Source organism: Brachycentrus maculatus, unplaced genomic scaffold (genome assembly GCF_059751285.1).
Source record: "Brachycentrus maculatus isolate JH-2025_06_01 unplaced genomic scaffold, ASM5975128v1 h1tg000024l, whole genome shotgun sequence".
Taxonomy (NCBI): domain Eukaryota; kingdom Metazoa; phylum Arthropoda; class Insecta; order Trichoptera; family Brachycentridae; genus Brachycentrus; species Brachycentrus maculatus.
The window spans coordinates 2,011,500-2,027,565 of record NW_028280778.1 but is presented as its reverse complement, the minus strand read 5'-3'; the positions used below and the strand labels follow the sequence as shown (position 1 = coordinate 2,027,565).

Sequence of the window (16,066 nt, the reverse complement as noted above, 5' to 3'; positions counted from 1 at the left end):
TTTCTATAAATAAGCGGATTCTTTTTTTATAATATAAATCAATTATTACCACCACCATCGGTCACCGTTCACTTTCTTGGTCTTAATCTGGATTGATTTAATTTTAAAGTGAGAGTTTCTTTAGGTGGATGAAATTTAATCAAATAGCATTACTGTTATTCAAATTCATTCAAATTCATGTCGACCAGCCCAAAGCTTTTACAAATTGATCTTGTACATGAATTCTTGTTAAATCTGTGATAATTTCATTATTTAACTATTTTTAATAATTAATTGAAAAAAAGTTATTAAATACGTAGTCAGAAATAATCAAATAAGATATTTACATTTTTAATGGTTTATCTTTATATTCATTCTGCCATTGATGTTTTTTTAAAATAACATTAAGAATAAAGTATAAACTTTTTAAAACTTTTTTGCCAAGTACACCATATTCAACGTTCTAATTTGAAAACAAAAACGGAATTATTCTTAAAAATAATAAGGATTATTATTATTTCCTTACAAAAAACTTTCAAACGCTGAATCGCAGTTAAAAAATGTATTATAATGTTATTTTTATTGAAATCGTAGATTTTCCACTTGAAATAAAATAATAACATTGATTTTAATGATTTTTTGTAGAAACAAAACCACCTCATTTTGATGAGGAAATATTAAAACAAAGATAAAACTTTTCACTATCCAATGTTTCCTGGAGGCATGTATTTAACTTTCGCATTATTACTCCCACGGTTCTCAGAACAAAACGCGTTGCAAACTTTTCATTATGTACATAAATCGAATGATGCCAACTAGAATAGAGTGAATTCACAAATTTCTACGAACTTTGCTTCTATTCCTCTGAACCAAAAACACTATTTCTTCAGTTTGTAAAGACTGCGTAATAATGCAAACATGCTATTTCTCCTCTGAATATAATGCTAGGAAAAGAATTCCTCCGGGAAACGTTTGATCGGAGGCTTCGTTTATACGTGATATGAATACATACCACAATATCAGAGTACATATACATACACGAAAATCTCTAAAAGAGGCTTTTTATACGTGTTTACAAAAATGCCTCCATTTTAGAGAGATAAGGATTGACCCAAATCTAACAATGTTGACGAAAGCAAAGTAAAAAATCTAAGTATGCTGTGCTCCCAATGAATACTTTGTGAAACATTTTATTAAATAACATTCAGGTTTGAAATATATAGAAACATTAGAAAAATGGTTATTACGAAAAATTAGAATTTATGGTCAAATTTATAACTCCATTTGTTGTAAAAATCACCTTAACGTCATTTTACAATTTACATCCAGGTCGTAAATCAATATAATTATCTTAGAGATATTTTTTCAATTCAAGTATTCAAAAGTGATCTAAATATTATCTTTAAATTACAACTATTTTTTGACATCTCATCAAAGATGAAGAAGAATATGGAAGTCTGGGCATTTACAGGGCTGACGACCGTCATAGGCTGGTTTAAGTGATCACTTTACACACCTGTAACATTCACCAATTCTACCCATTATTGACAACTACACTACTCAAATTCCTGGAAGCTCTGTATATATATGAACTAATTTTAGAAAATTTGTTTTTAAATCGCTAGAACTTCACTAGAGACATCTATCTATTGGTGAGATGAATATAAGCTTTTTATTGAGCAGAAACTTTTATATTGGTATGTGAGGTCCGAATCCTGGATTGTAATCACATACATGAGAAACGCCATAATAATTGGAGATAATCCAGATTTGGGAACAAGTATTTGGACACACTCAAAATGTTGTATCCAAATATCTCGCTAAAATGTGTACGTTTTTTTTTTAATGTATACTAAAGAAAATAATTTGAATAGAGCTATATTCAAAAATATCGTCTTAGGGATGCTTATAATTTCTCTTATCTGCTTTAAATTATACTAAATATTAAATACAAACATAATTTAGAATCAACAATTGCAGAGTTCTTTAAAAAACAAACAAAAAATAACTATCCGCAGTGAAAATAAATATTTTTTCTTGAATGTTTTTCGTAGATACTTTGCGGCACATTTTATAAACAGTATAATTAAACAACTTTGTTTTAACCACTTTTTTATTATAAGTACACTTTAACCACGTTCATCAAAATAAATGTATTTACGTATTTAAAATTACCTGTAAAAACCTTAATTAATAATTAATATTCGGATTCCATAACCAATGCTGAAGTTCTCAGAAGTGCTGGATCCACTAGAGAATTACTAATCACAGGCAAATTGCAAGAGATGGCATATCTTGGTCACGCGCTACGCGGAGAGAAGTCACCGAATACTTCTGGGCTGATTCTCGAAACCAAAATGGAAGGAAGACGTCACATTTGTTGAATGCAACTTTCCCGGCTTGGAAATGTACGTGACTTGACTGGAATTGAAAGAGTCTAGGAACAGGATAGGAAGACCATATCCATAGTCATTGCCAACTTCGAAGGAACCGAACAAAGTACCTGATAAATAAGGGTTTTTTCTCTCTTCTAAATACGCTGATATTGAAACATTTATTTTTACAATATGTTAATAATTTTTCGAATTCCTATTTTTACCTATTTTTCATACTATATCATTGAGGCATTGCGTCATATGCTTGAAATACATTTATGAAACGAAAAAGTATCAAGTTATCAATGCTGTGTGGTACATCTTTTCAAAATTTTGAGTGTGTCCAAATACTTTTTCACGAATTTGGATTATCTCCAATCAGGAGTTATTTTTTATATGATTTTTTGACATCTCAACGCATATGAAGAAAAATATGGGATTCTAAATAGTGAAATTGTAGTCAATTTAAGCAATATTCTTTACACACAAATATGTATATATATATATATATATATATATATATATATATATATATATATATATATATATATATATATATATATATATATATATATATATATATATATATATATATATATATTTATATATATATATATATATATATACATATATATATATATATATATATATATATATATATATATATATATATATATATATATATATATATTATGTGTGTGTGTGTGTGTTTATGTGCGTGTGTGTGTGAGAGTGTGTATCTTAACTTACGTAAATTATTGAGAAGATTCCCCTTGAGACACATTGAACAGCTAAAAGTCAACTTAAAACTCCTGTGAAATATGGTATCCTCGATTAACCTTTAGATCCTTTTTATCTGAACATGTTTAACATCCCCTGATCACAAGATTTCCTCCCTTTAGGAAGGCTTCAAAATAACTGCCCCATAGTAACAGCCCCCAGCGGCCATCCCAACAAGTGTCCTTCACCAACCCTCATTCGTACTAAAGCACAACCACTTCATTTATATTTAAATGTAAATTGTTCCTTTTTTTAACTTATTCAACATAAAAACGAAACTTGTTTTCATTTATTAGGTTTATTTCACTTCCATTTGATATACTTAGCAATAACAGCAACAAAAACAAAATAAAAATTCTCGCCCTTACATTCTCTCATCCTTGAGTTGTTTATTTTACATCCGTTTTTTCGATATTTTACGTTAAACTGACCTATTTTGCATCTCGATCATACTCAAATGTAATTGGGACCGAGAAAAACATGGCTCGATCAGGTATGCCAAATACTTGAAAGTGTTCAGGTTAGGAGTCGTAATAATCGGCGGGTATGTATGAGGGGGAGATGCATGAACGTGGAAGAGGCGAAGAATTTTTGCAATGACAGAGTGGTGGGGCGATCTATTCTCTCTGCCTACCCCTGCGGAGAAGCGGCGTGATGGTTAGTTAGTTTTTTTTTAGACCATACTCGTAGTCTCAAAGGTGACGTATTAGAAGGGTTCTACTGTTGCTATCTATTTTATAAGTTGGTGATGAAAGACAAATTCCAAAAATTGAAAACAAAATTGAAAGTAAATGCCCAGACTTCCATATTCTTCTTCATCTTTGATGCGATGTCAAAAAATAATAATATTACCATATGTACGAATTTAATTTTTAAGTATCGTTATTTTAAAGAGTTTCTTTATTCCTATAAACTTCCAATTTCCATGCCAGCATGATGTAGATAAACTTAGCCCCATGACCGATAGTATAAGCACCTCGAGTTCCCTTTCGACCCTCGGATTACCTTTATGGCTCTCTGAACCTCCACGACACTACTCGAACCTACTTATCCAATTTCGTTCCTACAAATTTATTATACCTGAAAACTCACTCCTTTGATAAAAATAAAGGTCTACATATATTACACACATGCAATAGAGGACTTAAATTAGATTACTTTTAAATATTACAAATTAAATAGGCAATTAATAATAATTTAAAACTAATAAATACACAAGTAAATGATTTTGCTAAAAGTCCGTTTTTAAATATGTTTCCAATCATCATCCCTGATACCTTTTGACTGTGACTGCCAATCAACAAAAAAATAAAGCCACTTGAGATCTACCCAAGCTTCTTTCCCTAATCGTCAAAATATTTTGAATATTGTTAAGTAGATAGAGTTTTAGTATTAATCAGTCTTGATAAAGAAGCGGTTAGCTTCGAAACCAGTAGACATTATAATTAAGTTTTAATAAAATATTTATTTTGATTTTTAAACAATGTTACATTTTAATTATAAAATAGAAAATCACAAAGTTAGTGCTTCAAATATAAATAATGTTAAGTATTGTATCCGACAACTTATCCCTTGGAGACATTTAAGAAAAAAGAAACTGCTTAATACACAATACCGTACATATACTGATAAATGTCACAAATTACCGTTATGTGCTACGTGGAGTCATTTTAACAAATACGTCAACATTTTGAGTGTGCCAAAATAAGTCTCCATTAAAAGTTCTTTAAAATGTACATTTCAAACATGTATTTCGATGTCTGAAAATAGTAATTTTCTACGATATGTCAATAATTTGGCCCATATTGACTTTATTTAAACATTGAAATGTAAATATATATTTTCTAATTTCGAAAAAAAAATATAATCATTATCTGAGAAATAAGACGAGTCTATATCTTGTCATGAGAAAGGCAGGAACCACTATCATGAAAGTAGACCTGATCACTTAAACCAGCCTATGACGGTCGTAAGCCCCGTAAATGCCCAGACTTCCATATTCTTCTTCATCTTTGATGAGATGTCAAAAAATAATATGAAAATAACTCCTGTAATTGGAGTTAATCCAGATTTTGTGAACAAGTATTTGGACACACTCAAAATGTTGTAAAGTAGACCTGAACATGAAAAAGAAATAGTTGATAATTTTTTTACAAAGTTTTGATTTCATTCTAATAATTTAATAATTATTTTGTTTGTTACGCAAATAAAAAATAAGTATTATTTTCTATATCAATATTCATTAAATTTATTGTAAATAATTAATATGCTTTGAATCCTTTCCTCGATACCGACGAACATATTATTTTTATCATAATTTCCATGAAATAATAATTATTAAATTGAATATCAAAGAGTTGACAGTTTATTTCTTATGAATTATTTAAAGATTTTATAAAATTTGAGTAATTTGTGTCATTTTTGGAATATCATTAATTTTTAAGTTTTAAATACTTTATTTCGTTTTTAGAAAATACATGTCAATATATTTTTAACCAAATTAAATCGATACTATTTATGATCAAAAAACCTAGATTTATTATTTAAAAGTAATTTATTAATGAATCTTTATGGTGTACAATTAATTTTAAGAACTGACGTACAGTAATTAAAAGCAAACGGTATTTTAAGGAAAGATAACGTAATTTATAGAATAAACTTTAAGTTATTGTTTGTGGGAAATATTTAGTTTTGGATGTAAAGGAAACAAAAAAGGGTTTGTACTCGCAGAGGCTTAATTCTGACCCCCAACCCATCCTTAATTTATTAGAAATATAAATTGGAAAACCGCACTTGGAGCAAAATTTCCCTTCCGTAATACTTATAATTCATGATTCAAAATATTAGGGAATTCAAAAGGAAAATAATCCCGAATATTAAATTATTTGAGAATTAACGTACGATGATGGTTTTTACATTAATCAACGAATAAATTAACCTTCAAAAACAAATACGTATAAAATATTTAAATTTTCTTAACAAAATTGAGTTATTTGAAAATATTATTCCAGAAGATATAAAAATAGAGGCTACGCAGAAAAATAATTTTCAACCATTTTAACGCGTTAGCTAGGTAATAATTAAATAAAATGTAATTTGTTTATAGAGTTTTCCATTATATTTTTACTTACGATTTAAATTATTATTAACCATTTAAACGTAAGAGATATGTATTGGAATTTGTACCGTTTTGTTTTTTACATAATATGTCTCATAATAAAAATTATCTTCTTTATTAGCAGTATAATGCTTTTTTCTGTGTGTCATTGTTTCGAAAAACCGAAATTCATTATTTTGGTTAATTTTAAGGATTTTAACAAAAAGTTTTATAAAACAATTATTGTTCCTTTGTTTCAGGAAAAAGCAGCCACCGGAAGGATAGGAAAGCTTCGGGTTAATTAAATGATAACACTCGAACCATTACATCTCCTTGCCAATTAAATATCCTTAATAATAATAAAACTTTTTTTGTAAGCGATGAACTTTATAAAAATAAAAGTTTATATTTTAATTTAAACTTTTTATCAAAATTTAAAATAATATTTGAGTAGGTAAAACATTTGTTTGACCAAAATTTTGTGCTGTGTATAGCTTAAAAGTGCTGATAATTTATCGTTTTATTTTAAAATAATTGATATTTCATTTAAATATTTGATTTTTAACAATTCCCTTTTATGTCGTTAAAAGTAGGTGGTACGATAAAAAAATTATAAAGTAATAATTATCAAAGCAAATGCTTATGAATGTACAAGTATATATAAAATAATAAATTTCAAATAAATGGGTGATTAATGAAATGCTCAATTTATATTTTTATATTTTTCGTTTAAAAAACGATAAATATTCATCTCAATAAAGACTCCTTAAAAATACCAATTAAAACATCTTTTTCGTTGTCTGACAATGGTCATTATCTACAATATATACATTTTCCACCTAAATTGACTTTACTCAAACATTGACATACATGTTTATCAAAACAAGTTCTGAAAATAAAAATAAAAAAGTTCCAAGAAAAATTAGTTGAATGCTCAATTTATAATTTTATGATGGTGACCTGATTTAAAATATCAAAAGCAAGAAAAATAATTAAATTTTTACAGAAAGAAATCTAAATTTACTTTTCATTGGTCATATAGTGATGGTTTCATAATGACAAATTCATGGCATGATGACAACATAAAATAATACATTTTGAAATAACAGTTAGGTAGTTCAGTAGTCAATATAAATTTTGATAATGGTGACCTGATTTCAAATATCAAAAGTGGAAAAAAATATATTGTAATTTTTTTAATGAATTGTACCAGAATTTCGTTGTTAATAATAGTGATGGTGTTATTATGAAAATCATGAGTACATAAATAACACATTTTTAATAAATAGATAGTTATTTGAGAGCTAAAAACATATTTTTTTTTATAATGGTGACCTGATTAAACACATCTAGAGTGAAAAAATCCAAATTTATGGTACTTATTTTTAATGAATGAAACCTGAATTTCGTTTTCAATAATAGTGATGGTGTAATTACGATAATTATAAATACATAAATAATACATTTGGAATAAATAGGTAGTTATTTGAGAGCTAAAAACATCTTTTTTTTTATAATGGTGACCTGATTAAAGACATCGAAAGTGAAAAAAAATCTAATTTATGGTACTTTTTTTTAATGAAAGAAATCTAAATTCACCCATTTCGTTGGTCGAAATAGTGATGGTGTAGTGATGACATATTTTATTCGGAGCGGGCGTCAGTAAGCCCGAAGATTCGTCCGTCGACGTGGCCGCGGCGCGCGGCGGGCGCGGGGGCGGCGGGCGGCGGGTGGTCCACGCCCTCCGCGTCGCCGTCGCCACCGCCCGCGCCGCCGCCCGCGCCGCGCCGCTGGGCCGCGCAGCAGGCGGACGCGTGCCCGCGATGCAGCGGCAGGTTCGCGTCCGCCATGAGCCAGACCACCAGCTTGAACAATAGCTACTCGCAATCTTATAAAGGTAATACAAATCAACATTTTTTTAATACGTGCTAGAAAAATTAATGTTGTTAAATCCATATCACAGTTTTATAGAGGTAACACAAATCTTCAAGTTTATAATGTGTGCGAGGAAAGTGATTTGTTGGCGAATGTTGTTAAATCCATATGACAATCTTATAAAGGTAATACAAATCAACATTATTTTAACACGTGCTAGAAAAATTCATGTTGTTAAATCCATTTCACAATTTTATAGCGGTAACACAAATCTTCAGGTTTATAATGTGTGCGAGGAAAGTGATTTGTTGGTGAATGTTGTTAAATCCATATCACAATATTATAAAGGTAATACAAATCTTTAGTTTTATAATGTGTGCAAGGAGAATGATTTGTTAGTGAATGTTGTTAAATCCATATCACAATCTTATAGAGGGTAACACAAATCTTCAGGTTTATAATGTGTGCGAGGAAAGTGATTTGTTGGTGAATGTTGTTAAATCCATATCACAATATTATAAAGGTAATTCAAATCTTTAGTTTTATAATGTGTGCAAGGAGAGTGATTTGTTGGTAAATGTTGTGAAATCCATATCATAGTGTGCAAGGAGAGTAATTTGTTGATGAATGTTGTCAAATCCAATGTCGTGGTTTTTGAAAGAAATGAATGTAAATATGGATTTAAAACAGTAGTAAATGGGGAAATGTTGGTACAGGTAGATGATATGATTATGTACTGTATATACCTGTATGCAGAGTCGTGAATTCTATACACGCAGCAATGCCTCTCCTGGATTACTCGCGTTCCATATAGACACACTTCCAGTGCCTACTATGCCTTATCTTTACCAAAACCTTACTGCCGTATAGCCTACTCCGATTTAAAACTCTGTGCACGCCACTGCCTGTATGTATACAAGTTACAAACAGAATAAAAAATTGAGTTTTTTTTTAAATAACCGAACAAATGTCGACATCCTTTTTGATTTTTAGTCCAAAATAATAGGTTTATACAAATTTTTATATTACAGATATCGCAAAAAAGATTTTTTTTAAATACAATAAATAAATATGGAAGTTAATGCATTTACAGTGAAAATAATCCATTTAAAGCTGGTTTGAGTAATAGCTTTTTTATTATTATTTTAACTACAACCGTCCTGCGGAGATTTCAATATTTCCTTTAATACTTTGAATTTTCTATACATTATATTCACAAATTATCAGTAGGAGCTCGCATATGTTTGATTTTTTTCACACAAAGTACGTTGTTAGAAACCAAAAAAATACATATCTTTTTCTTACAAACTATAACAATATTTCTGCCGGTGTTTGATAAATATTTTTTTTGTAAAATAAGAACGAATCAGAATCCAAACGGCCGTGGAAAATAAATAAAGGGATTTAAAGCATATAAAAATATCAGCGTTTAATGTAAATATCCACATTCTGGTCACACTCCGTATATATTTTGTTTTCTCCTAACGTACACGTTCCATCTAATCTCTTCCTCTCGGCAGATATATCAAAACGTAAGGACGGCCATTTGGGTTTGATATTTTGATTCAATGATATTCATAAAATAAATTAACAACTATGTAATTTTTACCACATTAATTTTATTTTACTAGCAACCGGGATCAGACGGTTGCGACAAAACCCGGTTGCTGGTCAAATAAAGTTCATGTGGTAAAATTTACATAGTTGTAATTTTATTTCGTAAAATACAGTTCCAACAAGAAATGTCAGTACAAAACATAAATCAATGACTTTCACATAAATTTCATAAAATGCATATAACTTTAGGTAAATAAAACATTTTTCAAAACGTAATATATATTTGTGTGTGTGTATATTTATATATATATATATATATATATATATATATATATATATATATATATATATATATATATATATATATATATATATATATATATATATATATATATATATATATATATATATATATATATATATATATATATATATATATGAATAAATCTATAATAGTATAAATTTAATATAAATATAAATTTCACTCGGTAAAATACCAGTATTTCATATAATCCATTGAGACAGGAGCTAAGGTTCATTCCGCATCGGAATTTTAGATTTTATTTTAGATAGAAATTTTATCATTTACCAAATAAAATTTAAACTAAAAATGGATTGGATCAGAAAATGATTTCCGAATCAGTTATTTAAAAAAATTAGTTTAAATTACAACATTGCAACTTAACACTTAGATATATATGTTTAATTATGGAAAGGTGTTGTCCCTGTTCAATTCGATTAATATCTTAAAAATAAAAACCTTCTTTTGCAAGTATTTCATTCTCCGTTTCAAATATTAATACCAAATTTTTGTTAAATTAAATCAACTAAAACGTGTGTTAATAGAACCTCTTTTGTTCTCTGAAATACGGAAATAATTCTTAATTTTCTTTCCGTTGTACAGAAGAGAACGAAAAGCAAAGTTTTATCGTAGATTATATAGTGATTACACCCTTTTAAAACACTTTTTAAATTACATGATCGCAAATGAATCTCCACGAAAATTAATTTATTTTTAAATTTGAGCTTTCTTTTGAAAGCACCAAGCTCTCGACCAAATTATATTTTTTATCAAAAGAAAATGAATTAACTTCTATAATTAGGTTTTGTATCTTGATTTCGTTTGACATTTGAATATTCAATTGAAGTATTTGACATAAATGTAAAATACTTAAACGTTGGTTACTTTACCATCTTATTCAAAAACTTCTCTTTTTTCTAAAGAAAAGGTTCTAAAGTTTTTATTATTTACACAAATATTTCAATTTCATACTACGAGTATTTTTGTGAGCCTAAGCGGCTCATTATTAGAAATAGGTATTGGTAAAATGGGTTCGAACCAAGAAACTCTGACTTAAAAGTCCGGAACACTAACGCGACCACAACCCGACACAAAAAAAAAATTTTTTAGTAGTAAAAATTTTTCAGAGAAGTTCTTCAAATCGTTTTTTTTATTCTTAATATTGTCTACATAGAAAAGACCCACTTTTATACAGGTAAATTTGCAATTCGTTTCCAAACGAATTGTAATATGTTTGTTATTGTATAACAGTAGTGTCTTGAAATCCTAACCAAAATAAAGTCTTAAAATTTCCTTAAATTCTGCGTTAAGAGTATTTTGGTGTCTTGAATGTCCGGAAAATCCTCAAAACCAATAGTAAAGAAATTAAACTTTTATAAAATATATCTACATACTTTAGCGGACTTATTGCTGTGAACTAATATCTTCCAACCAACTCAAAACTGACTAGATATACAGGTCAAAATTTGAACCCTTAACAGCTGTTTGAAATCAGAGGAAAACACATGTTTTAAAAAAAAAACAAAAAAGACCTTATTAAAATAATCACTTTATGAATGAAAAATTCAATTTATTAGCGAAACTATAAATTGATGAGAACAAAGAAGGCAAAGGAGGAAAGATAAAGTAAGAATTTAATTAATTGATTCAGCAGTCACTTTGGGGTAGTATCTATCCATTTTAAAAATTTACTTAGTAAACACCACTTTTACTTAAAATCTATTGTGACACGTGTTTCGACGTATTCCACATCATTTTCAAACACCGTATGTAATAAGTAAGAACTTGACTTGAGTTACTGATAAATTCGAGAAATGATATTCCTCCCCGACATTTTTTGGGTCCTTCAACTCTTGTTAGAAAAATCTACGATAAATTGCTTGCAACCAAGGTAAACGCTTTTTATAATAATGACAAATTCCAAAATTCCCGATCTTCTATCGATGAAATTCAGAACTGAAACACAATTCGTTATACCAGTTGAATGTGATTCGGAAATTGACTTGGTTTTTACATATGGGTGAAAACCCGCAGTCACAAGTCTAATTGCGTCATCTCGCCGCATGGGGCGGTTGATTCCAATGTAGAATGTATGGTATGGTACATTTGAACATTGGATCGGTGGTATACCGTTCACCAGTGATAGAACTCTGGTGCATTTGACTTGAAATTCAATTGCCCCACCGTAATGGGTGAAGGCTGTCACGCGTCCCAAATTGCAATTAAATTCTCCCAGAGCTAAATTTGAAAAGTAAGTTTCTAAGTTGAAATAAAACTTGATATATTTCGTATTTTTAATGTTATTCTTTTTATATTACTTTTAACATCTCATCAAAGATGAAGAAGAATATGAAAGTCTGGGCATTTACGGGGCTGACGACCGTCATAGGCTGGTTTAAGTTATCACTTTACGCGCGTGTAACATTCACCAATTCTACCCATTATTGACAACCACACTACTCAAATTCTTGGAAGTTCTATATATATGAACCAATTTTGAAACATTATTCTTGGATCACTAGAACTTCACTAGAGACATCTATTGGTGAGATGAAAAGAGGCTATTTATTGAGCTGAAACTCTTTTATTATTTTTTGATGAGATGTTAAAAAATAATATGAAAAATAACTCCTGTAATTGGAGATAATCCGGATTTGTGAACAAGTATTTGGACACACTCAAAATGTGTTATGCTTTTTAGATATCACTGAAAACACTACTACTTTCATTATATATACCAATTCATACTTTAAATTTTGTTCTGACATTTCTTACTGGAAACGCATTTTATATAATAAAACAACAACTTTATAGTTTATTAGCACATTTATTTAAAAAAAAACTAAGAAGTTGTTATTTTATATCAATAAAAATAGCATAATAGCACGCAATTAAATATAATTAAATTATTATATTTTATTACATGTTGTACTCGTATATGTACATTCTTCTAACTCTTATCCACACCCAATAGTGCATACGGCACTACATCAAATAAGGACCGTGTTTTCTTGATCAATTTGCATGTTTTTGAACAAGGTGATCCGCCTGCGCATTTTGTTCCAGTCCTGGATGATAATAAATAAATATGAACGTGAAAATTTACTGAATTTATTTTAACCCTGTTAGGAATTGGGTCTTAGAGCTCTAACGCGGTAGCCAAACGCTCTTACCACTATACTATAAAAGCGAGTATTACCTACGTCATATCATTACTTTCAATACTACATTATGTAATATCGTATTTAACATTTATTTCATTCAAAAAACCTTTTTACCAGAATTTGAAATTAGGACTAAGATTTTTTTCATTAATTGATTCGGCAGTCACTTAGTGGGAAAATCTATCCGTTTTTAATTATTTTTTTACTTAGTAAATACCACTTTTTCTAACACTACTGTGACACGTGTTTCGATGCAATCCTCATCATTTTTGTATGTATATGGTGTTTGAACGGTGTTTTGTCACAGTAGATGTTAAGAAATAGTGGTAAAATAAAGTAAAATAAATTATGAAATTCTAGGTAAAATATTAATTCAAAACTAAGAATTTTATTACAGTTTGGAACTAGATAAAATTGATATTATTTTGTCAACTAATGATCAATGACTTTTAAATATGGTATATACTCATAGATACTAAACACAGGTCTTGTATAATTAAAGAATTTATAATTTTTATACAAGCCGGAGTTATTTTTATTTCCAATATTCTACATTTTAGCGCGCAAATATTGTGTTGTCCATTCCTATTCGAATATGAATAAAACGTTTTTATAAAAATTTAATGTATTTTTTTCAAGATTTTTTTTAGTAAGATAATATCGAATCGTGGACATTTAGAAGTGTTTCTGTTACTTTGATAATTTAACGTTTCTTGCTCAATCACTTTTTTAATTAAAAAATCTAATGGATTCCAATGTTGAAATTAAGAGCTTCTCGTTTATGTTTAATGAAGTATATTGAGGGATAAAACGCAGTATCACAGTTTACAAATTGATCGTCGCATCGAGTTCACAACCGCGGGTTTAATGAAGAGATAGCCTTGGTAGCCATTTTTCTGGTTCATGACAATCCAATGTCCTGGAAATTGTTCACCCAACCGTAGACTAATATTTAATCCATATTCAACGAGGAGTTAAACAAGGCTATTCTATTCATCGCGAGGTTTGAGACTTTACTCGTATTTCGACAAAATCCACCAAACGTGTTACGAGAAAATATACATTTTCGACTATTTATTAATGTTAAACATTGTATAAATATATGTATATGCAAATCACAAATTTTTCTTTAAATATTAACATTGAAAATTGACTACCATTCAAATGCTGACATCAAAATTAAGATATCACACTAAATGATGAAGAGTGAATTTTTCGATATTTGATTAAAAATCGGTATTAAATATTATAACATATTAATTGATTTTGAGGAAAAAGTTGTTTGCTTCGAAACCGATCGACATTTTAATACACATTTAATATATATATATATATATATATATATATATATATATATATATATATATAATATATATATATATATATATATATATATATATATATATATATATATATATATATATATATATATATATATATATATATATATATATATATATTATATATATATATATATATATATATATATATATATATATATATATATATATATATATATATATATATATATATTATATATATATATATATATATATATATATATATATATATATATATATATATATATATATATATATATATATATATATATATATATATATATATATATATATATATATATATTATATATATATATATATATATATATATATATATATATATATGTATATATATATATATATATATATATATGTATATATATATATATATATATATATATATATATATATATATATATATATATATATATATATATATATATATATATATATATATATATATATATATATATATATATATATATATATATATATAATATATATATATATATATATATATATATATATATTTATATATATATATATATATATATATATATAAATATATATATTCATATATTACAAGAGTCATTTTGTTATTGTTTTACCAAGAAATGTCAGGAAAAAGCTGATCCGCGTGATAACTCCCTTTCGAGCAATGCAACATCAAATACATTTTAAAACTATTTACTGCGTTGAATTTTACTTGGTGAATACCACTACATATTTCACATAATCTCTTTTGACACGTGTTTAATACATTCAGCATCATGATCATATTTGATATGATACTCCATCATGTTTGATATAATGCTTTACATAAGAAATAGTGCCATTTACCAAGTATAAAATAATTTTAAATGGAAATATATGTACCACGACTGCCTTATTAGTATATGTTAGTTTTATATTAATTTTGGACGCCTAAAAGAAATATAATATCAATTATAGAAATGGTTTCGTCAGTTATCTTGGATGAGACTTAGATATTTTAGGTGTATTGATTGTAAAATTTTGTTCGTTTCGATGTATTGAAACAAGGTATGTTTGACATTGAATGTCTGGTCTATTATGGGTTACAGGATATTGTGGGTGTTATTGAAAGCTCGCTTGATGAGTTTCTAACTTCAGAGTTGGAATTTTTGTTTAATGATAGGGATTGTATGTAAAATGATAGACCTGATAATATATTATGTAAGGATAGGGTAGGAAGCTTCACAATGTACTGCTCTCTCGAGTTTCAAAGCCGTATAAGATATTGATATAAAACTTTTTTCTGATGAATTCACGTTTGAAAAAAAAAACAATGTTGTAGAATTAGACACAATTAAATTCAATATTTTAAAATTTAATGGAGGACAAAAACGAGAAATTTTTAGTACAACCAACCTCTCCTTATTCTAAAATATATTTTTTAAATACATATTTTTAGTTTCTAATGACGGTGTATGATGTAATACAACTTTTTTCAGTCTAAAAACTAATTACAACATTTTGAGTGTGTCCAAATACTTGTTCACAAAATCTGGATTATCTCCAATTACAGGAGTTATTTTCATATTATTTTTTTTTGAAACTTTAAAGATTTAAAAACTAAT

General features: G+C 27.8%; 1 protein-coding gene across 1 annotated transcript in view; it reads left to right on the top strand.

The window, feature by feature from the left end:
• The first annotated feature begins 6,491 nt into the window (after positions 1–6,491).
• LOC148313084 (monocarboxylate transporter 8-like) overlaps positions 6,492–16,066 on the top strand; it is a 177,235-nt gene continuing 167,660 nt past the window's right edge. The window contains exon 1 of the mRNA XM_088269483.1: positions 6,492–8,128. Coding sequence (XP_088125609.1) covers positions 8,080–8,128 — 49 coding nt within the window. The 5' untranslated portion in view covers positions 6,492–8,079. The remainder of the gene's footprint in view (positions 8,129–16,066) is intronic.